General features: G+C 44.7%; 1 protein-coding gene across 1 annotated transcript; it reads right to left on the reverse strand.

The window, feature by feature from the left end:
• Positions 1–388: 388 nt before the first annotated feature.
• LOC112574503 (meiotic fizzy-related protein 1-like) lies at positions 389–24090 on the reverse strand. Its single transcript, XM_025255629.1, has 8 exons — positions 22358–24090; positions 19005–19133; positions 18278–18528; positions 12764–12861; positions 11231–11450; positions 9594–9719; positions 6041–6221; positions 389–973 (listed from the first exon to the last, which is right to left on the reverse strand). The coding sequence occupies exons 1-8, from the start codon at positions 22836–22838 to the stop codon at positions 867–869; spliced, it is 1593 nt and encodes a 530-aa protein (XP_025111414.1). The 5' UTR covers positions 22839–24090; the 3' UTR covers positions 389–866.
• Positions 24091–25172: the final 1082 nt, after the last annotated feature.

The raw sequence follows: 25172 nt of genomic DNA on the forward strand, positions 1-25172 counted from the left end.
AACGATGTCCCCTTCACACCAGCAGGTTTAAATATGTACAAGCATTAATGTGTTTATGTGAGAGTGTTTGCTGTGCACCAGGTATCGGACACCTGCTTGTAGAGGGCTGTGGGCGTTGTGGGTGTTGCAGCTGTTGTCGCGTGCGTGCATCTGCTTTCCTTTGCCTGGATGCTCTCATGTCGGTGAATGCGCTTTGGATGTGGTGGACTCAAACACACACTCCACGGAATAAACATGCTTTCACATAAATAACAGAATAACAATATTTGGAATTAGCAGCAGCATCTGGCTGTAGCACCAACACCACCAGCAGCATTCGTGGCATTCAACACTGATTACACACATCGTGTCTATGAAGACAACACAGGCAGAAGAGCAAATACAGTCAAATACGAGTTTTTATTATACGCTGAGAAATAATGGACAAAAAGATAATATTTTCCTGAGGAATCTGTTCAAGTCCTTTGAACTGAAATAATCTTTTCTTCCATTTTGCTCCCAATTGTTGCAAAAGTAGATAGTTGCTGGCTTCTGCAGCATCTCAAGACATCCAATTGAGATTCACCTCCACACACAGGGAATACTCTTGCTGTGGCAGGCAACGATGAATGAGCCCACGAGCCCAGTGCAGGCAACGGGAAGATTCTAAGATGAAGGAATCGCTCACACAGGTAGGCTGACAGGTAGACTGACAGGTAGACTGACAGGTAGGCTGACAGGTAGACTCACAGGTAGGCTTCAAGCTGGCGTCACGTGATCCCTCACTTTGCCGCAGAAAATGTCACCAGATGAAATCGGATTTGATTGTCGATGACGGTTGTCGTGTGCAGGTAACAATTGGAAGGAACCAATGAGAGATTCCCACCTTAGCGAATCAGACGGTCCAAGTTGAGGGGCGATGTCGACGGACTTGGTTTCTTTTTCTTCGGAAATAATTTCCACATCCGGAGACGATCATCAGATGATGCCGAAGCTACAAAGGAAAAAAAAAAAGGAAAGCAACTTCAGCCAGATGTTGCTGCAATATTGTCTGCTGGCCATCTTTGTAACATCGACACAATGAAACAAGGTCTTTGTCAGGTTGTTCTAGCAAAAATAATCCGGCAAAGTTTTGAATCATTTCGTCAACAAAGTGTAGATTAATTCTTAAAGACTGTTTATTTAACAATATGGTAAATATTGACTAGTTTGTGTTTCTGATACACAGCCTCCTTCATGTCCGCTTCTATTGCTTCACCGTCTGGGAATGTCTTTTCCTACTCTTTACCAAAAAACAAAACCTGGGGTTGTCGTGAGCACATGTTGTCCCTTAGTTGATTCAGATTTACACTGTGCCAGCAACTACATCACAGCGACCATAATATTATTGTCCCACCCCTAAGTAACGGGTCAGCAAACCCTGTCACAAACCCTTCACCAGAAAAAAAGAACATAACAAACGTGTCTCCAGATATTAGTGCATGAAGCTACATCAGTAACATAACAACAAATAGTAATGTGTGAAAAACATTGCATTCTGCGTAGCCTTCACAAGATGTAAACATGTAAACAATGCTAAATGGCATTAAAACCCTCCCCCGTACCCGGACTATCTAAAAAGACAAAATAAAAAGGGGAGGGGTTGGCGAAAGAAAGAAAGAAAGGCGAGAACTGAAATGTCATTCCTAGAAGACACTTTCCTGCTTGAAGGAACACCGAGTTTGCAAGCTTCCCCAAAGCTGAAGTTGTGATCAGCCTTTCAAAAGCCGTTCACGCTTGGGTGAGCAAACACCTGCAAGTCCTTACCTACCCACTGGCGCCGCTAACAGACGAGAGGAAACAGAATGCAGTGTCCGTGAACAAACTTTGGCCTGATCGACCTCACCGCCTCTGGCACCACTGTCAGTCCGGTGTACGGAAATGGCAACGGAAACCATTCCCATCAGGCCGCATCCTGTTACTCCAGCCTCTATAGGCTCAAATCAATCACGTGACTTGTTCATTGACCAATCCGTTCCGCTGTTTCATTTCCGGGCGTGCCTGTCGCTTTTCTAAAACCCATGCGATAGGTTCTTGAAAGCCATGAAAAGAATTCTGTCCTCAAAGTCTGTGAACGCGTGAAAGCGTTTTGTTATCTTATTAGGACAATCGTGGACAACAAATGATTTTCGGTTCACTATGATTGTCAGGCGGGCGATAACTCATAGACGAAAGGTGGAAAATATAAGCTATTAAAACTCTGAGCATAATTATTAGCTTTACCAAGTTTTCTCCCCTATGTAATACTATAATAGTTAAACTATTTTGCGCACAGGACATCCAGAGTGTAATAGTCTCAGAGATACGAGATGAAAAAAGGGTTTGGAGTGAGCGTGCAGACAGGAAGGAGAAACAAAAGAGCAGAAAAACTCTACACCCAAACCATGTTGTAGAGGGAAGCCATGGTTGACAGACAAATGAACAATCAAATGCACGTTGTGTACTAGTAGCCAAAACTGTGAGTGGGACTTATTTTTCTGTGTAAAATGCACGATTTCTGTATCAAAAGGTCGCCAAGTGGGACTCGGTGCAAGCCCAGGATGGTGGACAGGACTGACGAGCGAGAACTTAAAACCCTGCCGACTGGTGGCGCTGAGGGTCTTCACTCAGTTACGGCACGTGCGCAAACTCCAATCTAAGATCTCGGTCACGTGGTACAGGGTTTCATATTAAACCCTCTCCAATCCTCTACCACTCGAGCAACACACGCAAATGTAAAAACCAAACAAAAGTTAAAGTAACACCAAGTCGCTATGTTTGGATGAAAGGAATGGAGGAGAGGGATGAGAGGTTAGTAAGAGGAGTCTGTCAGAGACCAGCAATTAGAACTGTGATGAACATGAAGTAGTATGCAAACATTTCACACACATGTTATAATAATAATCACTGACATCGCTCGGAAACACATCCATACCCGGGCTGTAAGACCCGTTTAAAAAAAATATCGGTGACAATGTCTACCCAGCTTCGGCAGTCGCAATGCATTAGCATCGAAAACATCGCTTTGTTATCTGTGAACGATCGTCAGACGATCCCCACCCGAGCCCCTGTCTCTGTACGCGATGAACGGGTAGAGCGGCTCGTAGCTGTCATCAATATCCAGTGACAACATGGCAGTCCGTCCTGTCATCAATATCGGGTGACTTGCCGGGTATATGGCGGCGTCTCGCGTCGTGTTTGTCTTTTCCGTGACATCTCTCAGCACCAGACCTGGCACGTGACACCAGGCAGTCGTCCGGCTCGGAAGTCAACAGGCGAACGTGATTGGCTGTCCGGGGGTTGTCGTTAATTGACGACGTCACGGCGGTGGAAAGAAGGGGAGCGCACTCCGCGCGCTTCGGGAAAGCAGGTGAGCGGAAAGGTGTGTTGTTGAGGCCCACCAATCATCCAGCCGACGACGACAAATGACGGAATCGTTTAGTGTGTGCACACACTCATCAGCCATAACTCTTGCTAGTCACGACGGGGGTGGGAGAGAGGAGAACAATGAAATCCAGAAATGATGGATGGACGAACTGACAGATCGTCGGTAAACAAAGAGGTAAACATGAGCAAACACCCTACAGACAAAAGTTAGTACTTCTGAAATTTAATTTCTTTCACGCGGGAAGTATGCAAGCGGTAAAGCTCGATGATCTGTCCAAAAATCAATTTGTCAACATTTGCAAAACAAACATTTTATACAGTTTATTTCATATTTGTCACATATGTCAAAAATGTCAAATAGAAGTTCTGCTGAAACGGCCTCATCTACAGAAGACTTCGGTGCACAGCTCGGAGCGAAACACTAACAACTAAAACTGACATCATAGCACACAAAGGAATTAAAGATGGTGAGAAACCGTGAATCATAAAGTTCTGCGAACAGGTGACATTGCTACAATGCAATATTCATCAACAATATTAATAAACATGAAGCTCCACGGCGACTGGACATTTGTGTAGGTTACAATAGTCGGACATCATGGACATGAAAGTATTAACAAACAACAGGGTTACATCCAGACATGTAAGTGTTCTGATTGGCTGGTACTTGGCAAGAGGTGGCTCAGGTTACCCAGGAAATGCCAGAATTCACAGAGAGATCGTCCATGTGTGGTGCCAGCAGCTAGAGACGGTCTGTCCACAACTTGACTGCCACACGAGAGAAATTATTCCTATTGAGTCCTTTCTGTGAACATACTTTGAAATGTCTCAGAAGCAGGAAGATGGGTCCCGCCCCTCTACCTTACAGCAGCAGACGATATTTTTGTAAACTTGTATCATTTCTTTCTCTTTATCCATAGCCTGGTCGTTGAGGAAAATTATCTAATCCGTCGTCGGCGTGGAAGCGAATGGCAGGAGGCAGCGAGAATAATTACCACCCATCCCATAACATTCTTGTTACGAGGGGGCACTTGGATAAACATTAGGGGCCCGGAGGAGTCTCTCGAGCAGCAGCCAAGAAAGGAAACGAGGAGGCTTGGTCACGTGGGCTGGAATTTGCATGCGTGTGAAACCCGGCAGGGATCGCCTTTCGCGGCAGGAATTAATAAGTGTTTACTAAGGTCAGTGGGATGAGGGTCGAAACCCGCAGAGAAATGTTTGTTGCGGGAGGGAGAATGTGGGGTGGGATAAAGATGACATAAAATGATGACCGCCACGAGTAAGAGGAGCAATAAAAAATAATTTTTTGACTCCAATATTTAATTATTCTATTTTTTAAAAAAAAAGCAAGACAGATAAAAGGAAAGAACAAAGCTTCTCTCGTACTCAAAGATGAAATGCCCCATTCCTCAATCCCTCCCCGCCCAGTCCCTTTTGTCATCCAACCCACTCCCTTCCCACGCACCTTACTTTCTGCCAAAGTATTTTCTCTGAAAGAAATGGTTTGCTGCTTCTGCGCACGCGCACGCAGACACACAAGCGCACGCGCGCTCGAGATGAGGGTGGACAAGTCTTTAGAGGAACTGAAACTAGCTTAAGAATGTCCCCAAAGATAAGAGAAACACCGATACTACCTACAGAAATTCTGAAACTTCCATAACTGCAAGACTAAAGAAACAGAACTGTCCGCTCCTGCTGCTCCCAACCAAGTTATTCACGTGCACACAGTGCCCCTCCATCCCAAGATGGCTTTGTATATTTTTAATGAGTTATTTCTCTACTAGTAAAAAGTGCTAATTACTGGTTGGGGAAAGCGCATGAGGATTGCTGCACTAACCAATCACTGTGAAGATGGAAAGAACCACACAGACTTTTTCAGTTCACAACTGTCGCTGCATCCCTCCCTCCATCCATTCAAACAAAGTGCAAGTTCTCCTCCTCCTCCTCCTCCCATCGACATGCCAGGCACATGACGGGTGTCACTCATTTCCCACAAAATCATTTCTCAACGTACATCTCAGTAATTACAGTAAATTATTCAATAATTAGTAGAAACAGCCCTCCATGATTGTATTCCTGTCTCGGGCTGTGGGAATCTCCGGGGAATGTCAAGAACAAATTGAAGGAAGAGCGAGGTCAGTGGACCAGACTTGGATGTCAACTCAAGCGAGCTTTAATCTGTCCATGCAAATGTCAGAGCCTGGGAAACACCTAGTGTCTTCAAAAAGTCATCGTCGGTGGATGTGCTCATTGTACATTCAGTAATATGCTGTGAGAGAAAATAGTTGTTGTTGTCATTACACTGCAGTCGATGTTTTTTCTTCTTCCTCGATACACTTCTAGAGTTTGGCAGCATGGCTTTGCCTGCCTTTGTATTCCTGCAGCCTATGAATGTTTACACATACAGTATAAATGGTATAAATGTTTACACTGACAGTATAAATGGTATAAATGTTTACACTGACAGTATAAATGGTATAAATGTTTACACTGACAGTATAAATGGTATAAATGTTTGCTTATTGTACCTACAAGACTTGTTTCGTGTTGTTGTTTTTTTAAACTCTCAGATAAAACAGCCTCTTACCCTCCCGGAACTTGTAACCCACCAAAAACTAAAAAGTAGTGATTAGTAAACTGAAGTACATCAACGTACCCAGGGTTGTGCCGTCTGGACTCAAGCACTGGAACAAAGGGCGGCCGGCAGGGGGCGGCAGGCGGGCCAGGAGACTGAGGTGCAGGTTACGGGTGGACCACACCACCACCTCGTGCCTGTCAGTCGTGCTGTGGCTGGACACCAGCTCGCGATAAGCCTCGGACCACAGGATGCTGCACACCTACACAGGTGGTGGCGATGAACACAGGTGTGTCAACAGGTGCTACAAATGTTGCCCATTAAGGCTAAATGAGTTGAACATGGGATTAATTAAACTCATCAGAGTTGTTGTCAAGTTACTAGAACTCAGCAGTCTCATTACAAGTTTATTATTGTTGTTTTAGCAGGACACAAGGATTTACATAAATCTTGCAAATGACTTCACTAAAAAAAAAATCCTGAAGACAGTGTGAGCGTCTCGATCACGTGGTACTTGTGTTGGCCAATCAGCGAACCTACTTTTGTGATGTATTGTGACGTCCCGTAAATGCGGCCTTGACCTCTTTTAAAAACACGGATGGCAATGAGGGTAGTTTACCGAGATACATAAATTAAAAAAAACCTGATGACAAAAAATCGTGTTATCGAATTGTCGCACGGATAGATTAAACAAAAAAGGGGGGAAGGAGGAGAAAAGTTTCTATTATCGGCTTTCCCGATATGTAAATGTCTAAAAAACTAGAAAGAAAAAAGTTGTGACTGTATGCGATCGACATTTCGTGTAATTATTGCCAATAAATAATCGTGTTCATTGGCTAGATGTCAACATTACACCGGGACGAGAAAAACAATCACTGACAGTGTTTACAGTCGCTCACAGTGCGAGCTCTTACAAACCCTTACAAGTGTTGAAACTTGCATTGTTGTAAAATGTTAATAAATATTTACTGTAAATATTTTTATCTCAGAAACTAAACCTTCCAATGACAACATAAAACGTTCAGCATGTTTTTAAACAAGTCATATATCTATATATATATATGTCCACAGACATATTCCATGGCGCTCACATTTATTGTTACTTCAGCAAGAGGTGGCCCTGTGAACACGATTGTCTCCGCTAAATTCTTTGTCAGTCAATGGCTCTTTATCCACCCGAGTAAGGCTGAAATGGTGTGGCTGTTGGAAGACAATGGAAGGAATGTTTCCTACTAAACCACACACATACAAACGCTCCCAGCATCCGGTTTGCGCACGGCACTACGGAAATTGCTAAGCGCTGATTGGTTGTTGCCATAGGACACCAGGACACCTAAACGAAATAAATTCCATGGGATATTTCAACGGAACCCGGCTTATGGCTAAGATTCTGCGATAAAATGTTGTAATTATGCCGGCTCGTTAGAACATGATTTGGCTCTCATGTCAGCTGGTAGCACGGAGCTGCTCACATAGGACACGCACGCACGCACGCATACACACAAGCCTTTAAACAACCACCCCCTTCCCTTCAGAAGACAGGAAAAGACAAGTTGAGAAATGCCTTCACCTGTCTACCAGTGAGTTCGCCTGTTGACCCTCTAAAGACTTCTGCGAGCTCCGCCAGAAAATTAAAAAAATTCCTAACTTGTCCGCACAGGTCGGACAAAACCCTCCCCGCGAAACTGTAGACCTACAGACTAATTGCAAAATCCAAGACAAACACTTGTCTGGCATACCTAAGTAGGCCTGCGGAAAGCGGGGTGGAAGTGGGGGACAGTAGGACAGGGCCTAAGGTACACTATTAGCCTATGAACATAATTGCCAATGTATTGCAATGAGACCCGCAGGCAGGCAATGAGTCAGCAGCACTCACACCATCACCCATGGACCTCCACTGGCTGGATCCGACTTCCTGTCAGCTGACATCCATGCCAGACTGGCCTCAGATTAGCTGGACTCCAATGTATCACACAAAATCACACCAATTCTTTTCCTTCCATCATGTTCGTTTTCGTCTTCTTGTGGGAAAGTAGTAAAGCCGGCGTCTCGAGAATATATGTATTCCGAAGAGTTAAAATTCATTTTAGTCGAGTTATTTTAAATGCAAAAAAAGCTGATTAAATTTTTATTATTAAATTAGGCTTTTCCGGCTTGTTGTTGACATTCACCTAGCAACCCTAATCCTTCCCTTACTTTGGTGTATCACAGACTACAACTGTCTTGTGTATCAGAGGGAGGAAAACTTAAGTGCACTACAGAGAAAAAAATCTTACAGATACACGGTTTATAATTTTATGGCCTTTACCCGAGAGTATCTTTGCCTGCTCATTCTGTGTGTCGGGAATTATTTAAAATGATTCGAAAACCTCCCACTGGCCACTGCTACCCCATCTACCCACCCACATACAAGTGAGGTCTGAGAGTATGGCAAAGCATCTCCGACGAGGGCTGGAGAAACCGAGGGGCTTATAAAAAGACAAAGTTGGGGAGAGGGACATGTAGGGTAGGGAGAGCACGAGGGAGGGTAGAGGTCTGTGTCGTTGGCTGTCTTGTAGATATGTGGGCGAGAGGCTGGTGCCAGACTATCCCAGGACAATACTTTAATACCGAAACAAATGCAGACAGCCACTCATGAGACGTTATCTCCCTTATCCTATTTTCTTTTTGATGTATATTTGTTTATCAAAGAGGGAAAGCCCTCTTCAGATGACAGAAGGGCAGGAAGAGCATCAGACAAAGCTACATCAGGACGTTTGGACTCGAATCACTTTTTTTCTCTTTTCTTTTTTTTCTCTCGAAAACTTTGCTGTCACTTCAGAACTTTTGGAACTTCTTCTCTGGCCTTAGAGCTAGAGGGTTACAGATCCTGTGAGCATATTTGAAAGTCAATTAAAAAAAGTAATGCAAATTATTGCAAGTAGCGAATGCTTCAAGAATTAGACTTTCAATTTCCTGTTTGGCCTTTTAAATGGAAATAAAGAGCAATGTAAACAAGTGACAAATGGAGCATCTCCAATAACAGATGGTGGATGTGTGCTTCAGACGATCTGTTCTGTTCTTGTGACAGGCATTCGTATTCTTTTTTAATGAAGATACGAAACTTCAAAACTAAGGTGTTATTTGTATGCCTAGACTACTGTTGTTGTCAGTACCTTTTAGCAACTATTTCAAGAATATATAATCTCTTCGAAAAGCCCCTTAAAAAACAGTCCCCTGCCTAATTTTAATTTTTGTTACGGCAATACAGACAATAAGTCATTTTTTTTTTTTTTGAAAATCAGAACAATTTATAACTCAACATGAAAATTATAGTATTTTTTTTATATTTAGTTCTTTCATCTTTCATTTTTAGTTGCAAAAATGCAGTTATCTTTAAAAAAATAACTGTATAAATAAAACATGTGTGAGATTATTCCAGTTCCCACTTTTCATCCGATGATATTTAATTCCATGTTCTATTTTTGTGGCACTAGAAGCTCTAGATATAAATGCATCTCTCCAGTTTCTCTCTCTCTCACACACGCACGCACGCACAACTTTTCTTTCTCTGTCTTGATATCAACAGTATGGAATTTTCTTGCACCACTCTATCTTTCGTTTTTCTCTCTCTCTTTCTCTCATGTCTTCCCACCTGCATCTGTGTGTTGACTTCCGTTTTCAGCGTCTGCCCGCCTACGTTCCAGATGCGGATGTGGCCGTCGCTCGCGCCTCCGCCGCTGGCCAGGATGCCGCGTCGCCATGGACACCACCCCAGCGCCTGCGACCGTTGACAGACACGACATGATGGGACAAAAGGGGCCGGCACCATGATAGCATCTTTCTGGGGATAATGGCCAGACTCCGCTGCCAGTGTCCGGCACCACACCCAACCCTTGTCACCAGCGCCGTGCGGCCACACAAACAAACAGGATGAAAGGCGGCCGCAGGTTTACGGTTGTGATTAGCAAAACTTGCTACCCTTTGAAACAGCAGCGAAACGGGTATTATTTCCGATCATTGTGTCATCATCAGAGACTTTTGAGGGGAAGGGAGTAAGGGAAGAAGGGGTCGGTGGATGGAGGAGGGAGTGATGCTGCTGTGTCCGTTAAGCCAGTTCCTACATTGTCCATTGTGGGGGAGAGAAGACAGGGGGTGCATCGTGTGCCTTGACGAGTGTCTACGTGTGTATCACGCAAATGCGTGTCAAAGGGGAGAAAGAAGAGTGAGGGGGAGGTAGGGACAGGGGAGAGGTAGGGACAGGGGAGGGGAGCAAGAGGCTGGTGAAGACAGTGACAGGAAAGTACCATTTGTCCCTAACAGTCTTTTGTTGAGAGTTAATCTGTGAGTGTTCGACAATGGGTAAGCATTGCTGAATAAGTCACCCAGTTTGAGCAGACGCCTTTAAACATGCAGGTGGAAGAGAGTTGAGATGTTGCTAATTCTCTCAAGGAGGTGTCTGTGGAGAGTTGATGATTGACTGGGAAATCACCATGGATATGGAGGCGATCAACTTTTAAAAGCTGTCCGCAAGACTTAGCCAAGTTCTGTCAACATCCAAGCTTAAAAAATTAGAATTGTTTTTAGTTTAGCGCCAAAGCGGATTATTATACAGTATTTTATTTCTCGCTATTTTCTAATGCATTATCCTAGAACACAATGACCAGACTCAAAAGGCAGCTTCAATCCCACTTTTTAACAAGTTTTTTAAGTGTACAAAATGGCGTCAATGAGGGTCATGGGATGGGAAGGGTTAGGATGGCCGTTAGCATCAAAGATATTTTTTTATGCAAAACTCGAGCTTGTCCATCACACTTCCCCGATGGGAGCTTGTTTATGAGACTTGTGCCTCCGCAAACACTGGAGTTGCTGCACACCGCTCATTCCTCCCGTCAGAGGGCGAAACAGGAGGGAAGAGGGGAGGCCAATGGAAGTGGTACAAACATCTCCACAGACGATGACTTTATTATATCCATAAACGAATGCCACCCACGATCAGGATGGGTTAGTGGCTTGCCTGTCCCGCATCTACTCCCTTCGTTTCTGACAAGTGTTCATAAACCCCAAAGACACAGCTACTGTTGCATACAAAAAATATAAAATTTGATTTTATAGTACGATACTATTTATCCCAAAGGCTCCTTTCGGTTGTCAAGATACTGGCTAAAAATGACCGTGACAGAAACACTTGCACCCCACTAACTCTCTAAACAGACTTGCAGGCCATATTTGAAACAATCTGGACAAGTGTTCCCCAAACTACAGGACAATGGTAGTGTCTCCTGCTCTCACCTTGGCGCCTGTGACATGCGCCTTGATCCTCTCGACCACCCCGCTGGCTCGCGGGTCCCACACGTTGACCACCCCGTCGTTGCCGCCGCTGGCGAACATGCTCTCATCCGGAGACAACTGGATGCTGCAGGCATGCCCACGGTGCACGGGGGGACATTCTGCCGGCCTGGGGGTGCTTTCCCGCAGGTCAAAGCCAAACACCCGACCGGAACTCGTGCCACTGTCAAAAGAAGCGAACAATCCAGGAGGACTCGTTAAATTAATCGACAACAGTGATCATCATAATGGAATGGCAGATGCGAAGGAAAAAAAAGAAAGCTCAAATCTCACGAGATCAAAGTAAAACTACAATTCTTTTAACAAACCGAAAAAAATATAGATTAAACGTACATACAAAAGGTGTTTATTGTTTTAGATGAAAGGAATAAGGACACATAAAGCGTTTTGTTCCAGGACCGAGAGTAATGAGGACATCCTGGGATTACACAGTGTGTAGACCCAACGATGGCTTTGTTTTTAGGATTAGACAAACATAAATACACAGACATGATGTATTCCAGGGTTATAAAACAGGGAGAAAAAGACTTCTCTCCTTCACTTCGTCCTTATTTCTTTGTGAGTCGTGTGACTAGACAGGTGGGGTTCGACCTGGCGTGTAGATGGGTCGAGACAACGACCTACATGAGAAACAAAATAAACTCCTTCTCTTCCCTCTCTCCCTTCTCTATTCTTCCTCTCTCTTTTCGCTCTTCTCTGGCGTGTTCATTCCCACTATGGCGTCCCTTCCTGTTCTTTCAACACCACCAATTATTCTGCCCTCCCTTTCTTTTCTTTTCGCCCTCCACCCGCCTTGCTCTCCCCCTACACTGGCAGCAGGCGTGAGAGGGACAACACGTGACGAGGAAATATTCCGTGCGTCTATCTCTGAGTGGCACAAAAAGTCATCCTCCATTCCTGGGAGCTGAATTCCCTTCCTAGAGCCCTTCAGCGGACTGTCTCAACGGTCTCCCTTTGAAAAAATATTAGCAGCCAATGTGGGAAAGTAACCTTTGTCTCCATTCACCTTCCCCAACTCCAACCAGGATATGGATTTGCTCTGCAAAATCAACCCCTTAATTATTACATTGATAACATTTTCGTTTTTATTTTCACCTTGCAGAGCTTTACCTTTGCAGAATATAATTTATTCGCAGGGATTCGATCTTTCTGCTTCAGATATTAGACTGGCTGGTTTTAGTTATTCCTCTCAGAGGCCCCTAGAGATGAATGAAGGGAAATAGCGAGAGAGAAGACCTGCTACAGAAATGGACAGTGGTGCCTAGCTGCTGGCATCATCATCATCTTCTCTACATCTGCTTGACATGACCCTCGCGACTGCCAATCATGCTCACCACCACCCATCAACACGACTTCCGTGGTCACTACCTCTACCACTGTCGATAATCATCTTTGTTTAGTCAGTCGATAAGGTCTTCTCAGTTTTTCTGTTTGTTTCAGCTTGTCGTGAGAGTTCTCACCCAGTGCATCACTTACCAGTACAGGTGTCGGCCATGCCAGGCCAGGCAGCCCACCTGTGTGCGCTTGCCCGCAAATAGCTCTTGTCCAATGCGCATGCCCTCAGCGTCGCAAATCTGGAACAAAACATATTTTTCTTGTTTACTAGTCTATTTATTTGTTTACTGCCGGTTTACTTCAGTTTCTACGACTTTAACTGGTATGAACATCGCGTGCTCAACCCCGCCACCATCCTACCTACCACCACGACCACGAAGTTCCAACCCTTGTCATCCCTCAGGTAAACTGCACCATCAGAGGAACTCGCTGCACATTCTGAAGACATTTTAATTAATTGGCTCATGTCTTGCTTATTTTCCGAGTGCACAAGGTGGTGAACTAAATGTACAACTGAGCTGCCGACAGTTCACCAGCTCTCGTGGTCACCGAGTCATTTTTGGGACTTTGCCACTCGTCTTCCTAAATCCTCTCTCACACTCGGTGTTGTGTTTTGTCTGCCTGTTCCTTCAATTCCTTCTAGCCACGATTAGTTTCTCTCAGAAAAGGAAGTAATTAAAAACAGATGAAATCCAGTCAATCAAATGTCGCTGTCTCTCTCTGTAAATCTTCTTTCCTCGCCTCTTGTCACCCCCGCTCTCCCCCACCACCCCTCACCCTCGTTCATTTCCACTTCTTATTTCTTCATACCACAAACAGAAAATCTTTTTATTACCTGTTTTGAAAGAGGTGCAAACACTTGTACATAAGTTTCATTCGAAGATGTATCGATGGCGAGTGGTTAGAAGGATTTGTACGAATCTTTTTTTTTGGTGGGTGGGGGTGGGTGGATGAGAAGAGGATGAAAAGAAATCATCTTGTGATAAGACAGAAGTTTTTAAAGCTCTCTACTGCCACTAGTTTTGGAAGCCGTGGTCTTAATTAAATCGAATTTTCGGATGTCAGAGGTTGGTGGGTTTTTTTTTAAAAAAAAAGAGTCTCAAAGTCGTTCTCGTAAATTCACGGTGACCTTTCCTTCTTGAGGACTTCGGCATTAATAATGATTAGCATCTGCTGGCGAGGCCTGTGATTTCATCTGCTCATCAAAGGCGCGCGAGACCGCAGGCCGCCATGTTGCCCACTTCCTGACATGCGCACTGGAGTGGCAGACGGCGCAGCCAGCAACTGGCCCGATGCTCAGTTATGACATCTCGGGCAATATTATTCCCACCATCACCATTCTTGTAGATTCATCCACCTACTCACAATACAAGCATCACATCTGAGCATGTTGGCAGAATGAAACTGGACGCAAGAGAGAGAGAGACAGAGAGTCGCAGATGAGATAAAGGGTAAACAATAAACAGCCCTACATACAAGTCAGGAGATGCAGTCACACCTACACAATCATTCACACTCCTCAACCAACACACCACCGGACAGGATGGACTGGAAATACTGAGACAGCATTGAGAACAGCTAATAAGTGCAACCGAGGCTGTAGCCTTGACACCAACATCACAATGATGTCAACGAACTGAAAAACAAACCTCACCAAAACAGAGAATATACAGGACGATGCAATAGTGGCATACTATACTAGACCCGAAGGTGGTGTAAACAAGGCCAAAAGCAAAAACAAACAAAAAACAAACAAACATACGAGAAGGAGAGAAGGAGAGAGGTGAAGAGACTGCTTGGTTAGTTCACACATGGCAGCAGCAAGCCAATTGGCCGCATCTTGAGAGAGACAGAGAGAGGGCCGCAGAAGAGAAGGAGCAAATAAATTGACAGCAAAGTGAGGACATGACGGATTAAGTGGAACCGGGGAGGACAATCCAGGGAACTGGGAGGGATACAAAAAAAACTGACTTTCAGTTGTTTGTAATATATTCAGGCCTCGTGGTTACTGAATGTGTGAGCGCGTGTGTGCACGGGTACGTGTGTGTGTGTGTACGGGTACGTGTGTGTGTGTGTGGGGGGGGGGTACGTGTGTGTGTGTGGGGGGGGGTACGTGTGTGTGTGTATGTCAACTTGTATTCCTAGCTTCGCTAAACCTTGCAACCTTCACTTTTACATGGTCCACCCATAATTCTGCCTCACAAGGTAGGAGGGTCGGCTGTTGTTAGAAAGGGGACGAAAAGACTGGAGATTTCCCCAAACAGCAAAGTTTCTGGAAGAAACACTATGGACCCTGTGTGATTTCATTTCCAAACACACGCTTACAAAAATTATGTGCGCTTCCAAGGAAGAGCAAACATACATTTGTCAATAATAATAACAAATGAAAGTATAATGATATTACTGTTTATTTATAGTGTCTTCCCACATCGATAAAGCCGGGATTCAACGCGCTTCAACACACAAGCACACCTCTACACGTTTATTGGGATAGCATCAAATGCACCTTCACACAAACACGCACGCACGCGCACCACTGACGGTTAGCCGTGTGAACAGGTGTCGTATCCCAAAAAAAGCTAGGTGGTCGGAGCTGAGATTCGAACTCACAACACCCAATCCTCAGTGTGGTTGTCGTGACAGGAGCTTTAGCCACTTCATCTCCAACTGCTTCAAATGCGCTTCACACCCAGGTGGAGGTGGAGAATGTTTGTCTGAAGGTCCACGTGGCATACAGTGGGCAGGATTGCAAGGATGAGGTCTTCTCTTTTATTCGACATGATGACACATGGTTACCTCCCTCAAAATGTCCCTGGAATGAACACAGCAAGCGAGTGATGGCAAGTTATGTTCCCCTGAAACTTGTTCCGGTCTTCCGAGGATACAAAGACGACTTATCTTTGAATGCATGGAAAATAAAGCCACTTCGTTTCGGGAGTTTAACGGAAGATTTTCTTCCTCAATCAGTCAAACCCTGGATAAGAGGCTGGCTTATCCCCCCTTGTCTTTTTGCTGTTGAACATTTGGAATGAGGTGAGGCCAAAATTCGGCGCTTTGAAATATTTTTACACTTTTGGAAACTCGGACTTTTTCAATCCCACTTGCAAACGGACGATGCAGCACTCGTTGACTGTGCGAGGCTGCCCCGTGTAATCACTCTTCACAGTACAGCAGCGAAAATTACCGATTTTAAAAGAGGATGAACGGTCGCAATACGGAAATCGCCTTCTCCCCTTACACACTCCTCCTCCCTCCTCTCTCTCTACCCCCGTCTCTCCTCTCTGTGCCACCCACCCTATTCTCTCTATTACTGCTATTATCTCTTACTTTCGTAAGCTGTTCCACCAACTATCCCCCTCCCCTTCCATTCACTAATTCATTTCTACTTTTGAGATTTTCCAGACACGGAAGGACATGTTTAGCCTTCAAATAAGCAGAGGACAACAAAAGGAACCATGATCCTGTCTCTCTGCTCATTCACCCACCCAGAAGACCACTCCACCACAGCCGACACAAATCGGTGGAGTCGTTAGGTGGAAGGGCAGCAACAGCTGCAACAGATGAAACGTTAACAAGCAGAACTCCGCTGCACCACCATCCGCCTGCTCACCCACGACAGCCACATCTCGTGAGCTGACGGCCGTAAATCTGTTTAATGACTGGAAAGTTGTTCTGCGGAAGGGAAGACACTGCACTGGAGTTACCGCCATGTGGGGAGACAACTAAAGCGTCAGCCACGCTACTCGTGTCAAGGCAGTTAACTCTGATGGGCCTGCCTTGCTGAACATGACTGGCGGCCATGCAGCCTGCTCCACTTCGTGCATTTTGAATCACAACAAAACTCATATGAATGTGATGGACTTCAGACAATGTCAACACTTGTTCCGCATCATATTATCTTGTCTCGTGTTTTCATCTTCATGTTTCATTTCGCAAATCATCTTCCATTCGTTACTGCATTGCATTTTAACCTGTGTTTATTCATCTAAGGATTTACGGTTGTTGCCGCTTACCTGAAGATAAATTTGCTGTAGGGTTGAGGGAATGGGTGAGACTATCAGTACTATTTAATGTACTTGCGGCAATATCACGGCAAAGTAGCCGGCCTCGTGGAACAGAAAGAAGATCCCGACACGAGATCTGAACCCGGGACACCCGATCATCCGTGTTAAGTGTGCGAGTAGCTACTAACGAAGGGAGGGCATTGGCGACCAGAACGAAATACATTATTTCTGTAATGGACATTTAGAAGGTTGCACAATTTTACAGACAGTTGACTGATCGGATAATGATCTCATCTTTATCAAGACTTTTTTTTATAATTTTGGTAGCATAAAGGACGTCTTCTCCACATTAAAACCATTAATTACAAACTTCTGAACATTTTCTTCTCGTAAAACTTTTGAAGTTTCTTTGGAAGACACTTGAGATGATATAAAGAAAAGCATAAATTATCCAAAATTCTGTTAAATAATTGCTTTCAATTAACGATTTTAATATCGACTCATTGTCGCAATTTTTGCAGCGCGAAATTCTGTGATGCTTGATAATTTTCTTTTTCGTTCCTTAAAGAAACTAGAAAAAAGACTTCTTCTTTAAAAGCTACACTTTTTATTTCAGAAAAGAAGTGTCATCAAGATGCTGAACGCGTCTTGTAAAAGAGTTCAAGAACGATGGACAGAAAAAACCCGAGGGGGATGGTTGGTTCAGTGCATGCGGAGGCGAGAGCAGGCAAGAGTGCGCATGCCTGATGATGGCTGATGCACAGAAGAATGTGTGAGGGAGTCAAGGTGAAGGGTGTTGCAAAAGCACACAACAGTGGAAGTCTGGGAACACATTTCATGAAGGAAGGGGGAGGAACTTCCGGTGACCCGATTAGATAAATGTCATGGAGAAAATGGGTTTCTTCTTGAAATGTAAATTATTGTCAGCATTGCCAGGTTTAAACTGAAGCAAGAAACGAAAGATGAGTCTAGGGTGGATGTGTGTGTGGAGGGGTGTGAACCTAAGCATAAGGCATGAATTTTCATTGCCATGGTGATTATGTAGAAGTATCATTGAAAGTTCTGGAAAATAGGATTATTTTAATATACCAAGATCTGTGAGCACATTGGTATGTATCACGAATATTTCATGAAACAAGAAAAATCTCTGATTAGTGGGTTGAGAGAGAGAAAACAATTTCATGTGTACTTGAGAAATTTTACTTTTGAAGTAAAAGCGAAGAAAACTGCGGTTGAAGCGTTTAAATAAAGTGTGAACAGTTAGGTATCTCTTAATAAGTAAAAAGCTATAAATTTACATCCACTTCTATGACCAACTCAGCCTAGTTTTTGAGCATGCTTGGCCAGACATTGGTATATTATGGTTTGTTTACAGAGTAACACATTGTTTGTTAATGTGAATACAGTTGTTAAATGCTGAATAGTCACGGTCAGTTATACTTGAATGTGTACTGTGGTGCATTTTCCTTCTATCCCGGCCTTTACATCCCACGTAGCGGTGGGGACCTGGGGGCTTACAGCAATGTAAAAAGTGGAAACAAAAACTGTTTCCCCCATCTCCGTGCGTGCGTGTCTAAGAGAGCGGACAGTCTTTGAAAGGTCGGGAAAGAAGGCGGAGTACGAGCTTGAGAGCTCAGCTTACAACACTTACCAGAATCAATCCTTGGCTGTATCCTAGGGCTAACTGCGTGCCAGAGTTATTCCACTTCACAGACGACACGTGACCTCTGCGGCGGTGGGCGGATCCTTCGCCGACACCTTCTCCCCCGCCTCCGCCTCCGCCCCTCGCCCACAGAGCCGGCGTGAGGTCCTGGCCCTTCCCCAGAGCATGAAAGACATAGGCACCTTTGCCCACACCCACGGCGATGGAGTCGTTGTTGCCCCAGTCCATGAGGCTGCAGTCTGCAGACAGTCCCATGGTAAGACTTGGTTAGTATCCACCCTGTCCTACGGCGGGTATGTGGGTGTATGGGTGGGTGGCGCAGGTTTTAAGATATCTGCTTTGCGAGAGCTCAATTTTGGCCAAGAATTATGTTGATTCCGGGGTGCATTTGTCTTGCCATTGTGTGCAAACAAATCGGACTTCAGTCGAGAGCAAGCTAATTTTGCAACGGCACGAAGATGATCAACAAGATTTCTCTCCCTCATTGCAATCTCATACACACGTGAATGTATACACACGCACACACACACACTCACACACTCACCCACACACCTATTCACCACACACCCACCAACACACCTATTCACTACACACACCGTGATGCCTTTATTTACGGCGACTCCGATGTTGACCATGTCAGGAAATAAGTCGAAAGTCCTATCAGTAAACAATAAATAAAAGAATAAAGAAAAGGGAGACAATGGAAATGACTTACAGAAGTCATTGCGCAGAGACAGCTCCAGAATTTTCTCAGGTTGCGTGCGGATGCAGCGAGGTGTAGAGTTTGGGCTGCCAAGACTAGCATCTCGTTTCGGCGAGCCTATCCACGGGTCCGAACCACCTGCTGTGGGATAAACATAAATTGTCTGTTAGCGTGCGTGTCCCACATCCACACATTTATAAACAGTTCAGTACAGGGTTCACATCATTGACACACCAGGCTCTAGTTGAGCAACAGACATTGTAGACACCATCGTGAGTCAACGAGTAGTTTCAAACACAAAATTGAGTACTGATGCTTCTTTGGGCTTGGGTCCAACGAGGACATTAATTCCTGCAATGCTCGAGAAAGGAAAGCAACACCAATACAAAGTACATGTCAATCCGGTACTGAAAAAGATCAGCAAAATATTTTGCTATGTTTTTGGGCTAAAAAAGGTGAAATGCTGTGGAAATTGTCACAATACAAGTATTATTGTATGAATATAAAACATTCTTATGTACATCGTTTTTATCTCTGTATCCTGGCTGCAACAGGATTTTGTAATTCTCTGTGTGACCTCCAATACTCAAGTTCCTCTCTTTAATCTTTAAAGTACATATGGAAATTACACCGTCTGTATTCCAGAATGGCAGGACATGTTTGATCACATGTTTTACTTATTTACTCCAAACAAAACTGTTCCTATTGCGCGTTTTCCCTCGTTTCTTTTCTTGTTGTCGTGTCTTAATATATCTGTCACCTTGTGATGGCCAACGACGGGATGACCTTCTCACAGCACACAAAAAGACCTCCTGAATTAAAACATGATTGACAGACGAGCGGGCATCAGAGAGAAGCGGGGAGAGAAGCCGAGTGGAAGAAAGTCAGAAGATCAAAGAGTTCCCTCTCATCGCCTCGCGTTTAAGCCTGGTTGTGTACCGTCCTGCCCGAGGGCCACATAGAAAAGAAAAAAAAATACTGCCAGAAGGGAAGAGAGAAGCGACAGACGCCCTGTAATCTGCTTGTGCCTTTTGCCAGGGCCACATCACAGCTACCCTCCATGTTGTATCATTGTTTGTCCTCGCCAAAGATTATGAGAGTACCGATGGCACTTCACGAGATTCTCGTGAGGCTCCTCCACACAACCTCCGGAACGCTTCACTCACTCGACTTACTATTTCTTTCTATCCCCTTTCTCTCTCTCTCCTCTGTGTCTTTATCCCTTGCACACACTCTCTCTGTGCACTTCGACGACTACATCATAGATGTTTTGTCTACTTTAAACTCTCCAATACCGATTACAACGAAGCGCGTGGGTGGCTCTGGCCTCTACAAAAATTAGCATATCCGATCACGTGTCAACATTTTCGCCTGTTGTGCTTTGATCATAATGGGTTTCACTGTCCTTTGTGCATGTAACTTGAGCAAAAACATCGGACACATCTGCACAAAGTGTGTCCATCAGCGCTTTGCCAGTTCCGTAGGCGGGGTGTGGGGTGGGGTAGAGTGGGGAGGTTTATAGTGTTCCTCGAGTGAACTGGAGATTGGTTTAAACATTCATTTGTGGTGGAAAGCATCATTAGAGGCCGCAGTTTTTCCTTCTGAAAAAACATGGTCGGCGTTGATGAGATTTGGTGCATGACTGCAAGCCAGAGAGGAAGAAATGAGAGAGCTGGGGTTGGGTGGGGTGTTCTGGAGGAAAAGGCGAGTTGGGGATGGACTGAAGAAGATGTGTATTGAGGAATTCACTTTATGCAACACGTATGATTGAAGCCATGCAACAAAGTACAGTGAATCTCTCACTCCAACACTTCTACAAACTTTTGTAACTTTCACGGAGAAACAATCTGCTAAACAAAGAGACTTAACGAATTGATGTCAATAGAAGACAAATTCGGGAAAGAAGAAACTGAAGATTAAGACAGGGTTATTCCTCCACCAACAACTCTTATTGCACACATTCATAATTGATAATTTTAATGGTGCGACTTCGTTGACCGCCTGAAGAGTTGCTGTGGCCTGGGAGCAAGCTGTTCCCCACGTGCAGGCCGTGCCAATGGCTTCGTTTGATCGCCGACCGACTTCAAGGGTTCAACTCGCTGACTATCGACAATCAACTTCTTATTTCCCACTCGTGTGCTGTACATGGCTAAAATTTCCGGTAAAACTACAATCTACCAGCTCACATGTTGATGCCAGCGTGAGATTCAAGTCCACGGTTCTCACCAAAGGAAGACAAAAGCCATGACAGTGTAATGTCCTCTGATAGGTTTGGTCAACAAGTGTCTTCAGCCCTTCCAACTGTTGCAGCCTTCATAACACCAATGTATTCACCTACATTCCTGCTGCTTCTGACCAGAGATCTGTTTATATCTCCTGAGTAAACTAGGGTCATTCTCTCAGATACTGGGGAGTACTATTGTGTGCCAAGCACAGCATGTGAGATCACTCTCAGGTGGACCTTTAACTTTTCCCCAAGTTCATCCCGACACCAGGTCTCAATCCCCTTTCATTTCCTTCTGCTACATTGCGCATCACTGCTCACCAAGCCATTTCCTCTAACTCCTTTTTTCTGAAATAATGGATTTTGTGCATCAGTGAACCTTTAAAACAAGCACTTAACAGATTTACTGCTTTTACTTGTTAACTGGCAGTAGTTTACTTTCTTGTCGCAAGTTTAAACCATCGAGGGGAATGAACATCGTACAGATGACCTGCTAAACACGAATTCGTTTTCAAAATTGTGATTGTCACTCCCACTTTCAGAAATACTGGGCTGCCGTGAGTTCTGGTGTATGTCCTGTACATCAACAGCACACTAAAGTATCTGTAACAGTGAGACAACTAGCTAAACCTTTCCTTCTTTCTTTATAACTACATTATTCTATCATGTTTGTCTTCTATTATTTTCTTTCTCTCTCTCTCTCTCCATTCCTATCCCTTGTCTTCTTTAGGTAGCAGGAATTTTTTGTTCCTTTCTTCAGTTATTTTTCAGTTTTCTGTCCGATCCCTTGCTGGTTTTACAGTAGCACGAGGCTGACAACACGTGACACACAATCAGTCTCGATTCCTCCAAACCTGATTTGGATATCCAGTGTCCTCCAGTCTAGTTTCTCAAACGTCTTTAGTTGAAAAGAAAGCACATCCCAAATGGTAGTGACCTAGTGTGAACACACATGACCGCAATGTGAACATTGACATGACTACCAAGCAAACACCAACCATGCAGAGTCGACATTCGACAACATGTGTTCGTTAAGAAGGGATTTGAGGGTCTGTGAGGGCAAAGGGGGGTCTAAAAATGCTTTTAAACTTCTGCTATGGTTCAGGCGTGTTGCAGGTAGTAGCACCCTCCATGTACTTACAGTGAAGGAAGAACGGCGACAGGGCGGGGCTGGGGGGTGCCGTGCTGTTGGAGAACGTCAGGATGCGCCCGCCCCCCACTCCCACCCCAGCCCCCTGCAGGTCCTCGGCGAGAGCCGCGCTCAGCCTCCGCTCGTATTCCCACCTCCCGGGGTTGTTGGTGGTGCCGAAGACCTCATCGTAGTCGGTGCTGTTGGCGATGATGGTGGTGGCGCTGGCGGCGTTGAAGGGAAACGCGGTCACTTCCCCGCCCTCCGTTGCCGCTGACGACGATGACGTCATAGACGATGCTGACAACGACGATAAAGGTACAGGGGTGTGAGGCGGGAGGAGCTGCAGTCCTTGCAGCAGCCGGTGGTGGGCGCTCTCCATGCAGAGGCTGGGCCGGTGGGGGATGAAGCGGTCGAAGCCCGCTGAGCCACGGCGGCCAGACGGATTGAAACCCGGGGAGTAGTACACGCTGTGAGAATAGCCTTCTGCCATGCTGCTTGATATCTGCAAAAATATCTAGTTATTCGCAGATACATACCCGCAGACTTTAACATACACATGTATGTGAGAGAGAGAGAGGTCCTCGCATCTGCTCACCAACGCTTTGATCGCTCGAAGATACGATGTCCTTGAAACTTCTCAGTGAAACTCGATTTTCACTGACGCAAAATTAAAAAAACAAAAACAAAAACTTAAGCCAATGACCTGATCTCTGGACAACATGTTCCCATTACATAAAAACTGTCGAGAGATCAAGTTCCAGTAAATAGAAGGCAGCAGTCGGGGGGTCTGTGGCTGCCAAATAACCTCTGCGCTAGCAAGGATTCCACAGTTTACAAGAAACGTCATCAGCCAGCGCGTGAGCAGCAAGGTCACGTGACTTTTGTTTTTACAAAAAATGTGAACTTTGCGAGATGTGCCTGCTACTCTCATTTGTTGACGGGGTGGGACCGGGGGGGTTGGCTGTGTATCGGTTGGTAACCACGAACACAAACACTGCCGATGTAGTTGCACAAAACACACGTGTTCACATCTGTCAGGTTATGTGTGCGTTCATATTCTCATGGAAAAAAAAAAGAAAAAATGTATTACTCGACGGCGCACGCCACCCCGTCAGCATCACTTGTCGAAAGTAGGGCTGACCGTGAAAAATTTCATTTCGTCCTCACCATTATCAATTGGATAAGACAAACATCATAAGAATAATGGACTTTACGAAGACTCATGACTAATTATAAAAAAATTTAAAAAAGGTAAATAAAGTGTTCTTTTTACCCAGTTGACTTCGTTAACGGCACACAAGTCCAAGCCCCACTCCCCTCTATTCGGGCACTAAGTTCCATAACTCCGCTCCTGTACCAAAAGTGTGAAAATGGCGCTCTACTCGCTCTCAGGTAACACACTTGAAAACAAAATGCTATATATTAAAAACATCAGTGTGGTATGCATGCGAATATACGCACAAAACTTATTGAAAAGTGAGAGAAATGATGTTCTCTTCCTATCTTTCCCTGCCAAGTTCGAGGAACCCTATATCGCTACTTCCGGTGAAGCCACTGCGCGCGTCCTGTACAGGTGACACAAATGCTAACGCTTACCTGTGAAGACAAGAACTAGTGTCGTGCCGAGTTTGCCTGCTACACTTGCAAACCTCCGATTTATCTCTAAGAGAAGAAGGCACAAGCAATTCCAGAGCAAGAAATCCAGGGTTAGTACAACGACACCAAGTGTGACACCTCGTAATGACAGACGTGTCCTGCTGCCAGACTGTGTGCGTCACTTCCGTCGCAGTGTGCTGTCACTCCGCACGTGACACACCGTTACACCAAGGCCTCGCCTGTATACATGTGTCTTTGTGTGTGTGTAAGGCAAATAAAGAGACAAAACGGATTTAATAAGAAATAAGTTATCATGTTGTCTTCAACACCTTATCATCTGAAGTCCATTTTCTTGCATGGCTGAGCACAGCCTTTGGACAAGACAAAGTGAGAAACAGCAAGATGGCTTTCTAGGTACCCTATGCTAGACCAAATGACAACAATTCTGCAGCCACAAATTACCGGTATGGGTTGTTTGTCGTTAGTTTATTCCTTGCTGCTCCTTTGAGTAGCATAGGGCCACGGTGTTTGTCGTTGCTGGCGGAATTTAGTTGTTTTTAGAGCGTGCCATGCGTGCATTGTGTTGACTTCTTTTTGTTTACCCTCCCACTCCCCACTGGGACTTAGCTCAAAACAGACAAAAACATGGAGATGCGTCTGATACACTGCTTATTTTTGTTTTATAGCCGGATTAGCAGCTTGGTCTGATAAGCCTTCACCTCAAACTTTACCTCCCCTCAACAAGCATGCTACCCGGTCCTAAAAAATCTGGCCCCTCGGTTTCTGCCACGAGTGGAGATGAGATTTACAGACTGGAAGCACCAGAAAGATCAAATCCATGATGCCACTGATCGCCGCATGTTGATGTACAGTTCAACTTATCTTATAATTACACACAATTATTTCTGTGTTGACACTCTTCAGTTTGACCCACAAGTGTTGTTAGCTTATTACAATGTGTACAGTTCTCCCCCAAAAAAATTGACATTCAATGATATGTGGTGTGTTTTATATACACTACTTCTGTAAATGGAAATTGATGCAGTGATGGAAAAAGAGTACCACAAGAATAAACAAAATAAACAAAGTGTCATATAGCTCAGAGCTCAGGCCTAAGTTGAGAATCTGCCTCAAATGCTGTATTACTCTTATAGGTGAGGACAGACACAATCTACCAGAATCAATCAACTCTTCTTCAGATCATGTCTTTTGGCTATAGTGATCACCA

This window comes from Pomacea canaliculata, linkage group LG10, assembly GCF_003073045.1.
Source record: "Pomacea canaliculata isolate SZHN2017 linkage group LG10, ASM307304v1, whole genome shotgun sequence".
Lineage (NCBI taxonomy): Eukaryota > Metazoa > Mollusca > Gastropoda > Architaenioglossa > Ampullariidae > Pomacea > Pomacea canaliculata.